General features: G+C 57.9%; 1 protein-coding gene across 1 annotated transcript in view; it reads right to left on the bottom strand.

Annotated features, from left to right (window-relative positions):
• Window positions 1-39: 39 nt before the first annotated feature.
• Window positions 40-949, bottom strand: part of EMH_0030660 (uncharacterized protein) — a gene marked incomplete at both ends in the record, with an annotated part of 1,873 nt that continues 963 nt past the window's right edge. Inside the window, 3 exons of the mRNA XM_013494437.1 lie at window positions 40-115; window positions 328-870; window positions 922-949. Of these exons, the coding sequence (XP_013349891.1) occupies window positions 40-115; window positions 328-870; window positions 922-949 (647 nt within the window). The remainder of the gene's footprint in view (window positions 116-327; window positions 871-921) is intronic.

The raw sequence follows: 949 nt of genomic DNA, 5'->3' as shown, positions 1-949 counted from the left end.
CACCGGTTGTGCTTGCTGCTATAGCTGTTGCTGCTGCTGTTACTTCTGCTGTTGCTGTTGCTGCTGCTGCTGCTGCTGCTGCTGCTGCAGGCTGTCTTCTTCCGTGTCTTTGGCTCTACTGGCGAGCAGATAGGGCAGCTGCTTCTCCCGCTGCAGCAGGTCAGCTGCTGCACAACACACACAACCTGCTGCTGCTGCTGCTGCTGCAGCTGCTGCCGCTGCTGCTGCAGCAGCAGGTGTAGCAGCAGCAGGTGTAGCAGCAGCAGATGTAGCAGCAGCAGCAGGTGCAGCAGCAGCAGCAGATGCTGGCCGTGTGTCTCCTCTTACAGCATGGTCACTCCTGAGTGCAGCAGTAGCTGCTGCAGTTGCTGCTGCTGTTTCAACTGCAGCAGCAGCAGCAGCAGCAGCAGCACGCGGTCAGTTGCTGCCGCTGCCGCAGCAGCAGCAAAGCTGTTCTGTTTCTGTCTTGCTGCTGCGTGCTGCAGATAGAGAAAGTGCTGCTGCCTGAAGAGTCGCCGGCAAGCTACACATAGACGCTGCTGCTGCTGCTTCTGCTGCTGCTGCTGCTGTTGCTGCTGCTGCTGCTGCTGTTGCTGCTGCAGCAGCAGCGGTTGAGGACTCCCTTGCAGCTGTTGCTGCTTGCGTTGCTGCTGCTTCTCCTGCTGCTGTTTGTCTCTGCTGCTGCTGTTGCTGCTGCTGCTGCTGCTGTTGCTGCTGCTGCTGCTATGATACTCTTCTTCGAGTCCATACAGAAAATGTAATGCTCCGTTCACTGCTGCTGCTGCTGCTGCTGTTGCTGTTGCTGCTGCTGCTGCTGCTGCTGATGCGTTTTCCAGCTGATGCAGCTGCTGCTGCAGGAGTTGGTGCTGCCTGTACACCCCACAGCAACAGAGCGCCAGGAGAATCGGGCCGTCATCTTACAGGCAAGAAAATATACTTGCTGCTGCTC

Source organism: Eimeria mitis, genomic scaffold (genome assembly GCF_000499745.2).
Source record: "Eimeria mitis Houghton genomic scaffold, Emh_scaff1159, whole genome shotgun sequence".
NCBI classification, from domain to species: domain Eukaryota; phylum Apicomplexa; class Conoidasida; order Eucoccidiorida; family Eimeriidae; genus Eimeria; species Eimeria mitis.
The sequence above is the reverse complement of the archived record's forward strand: the minus strand, read 5'-3'. Positions and strand labels throughout refer to the sequence as shown.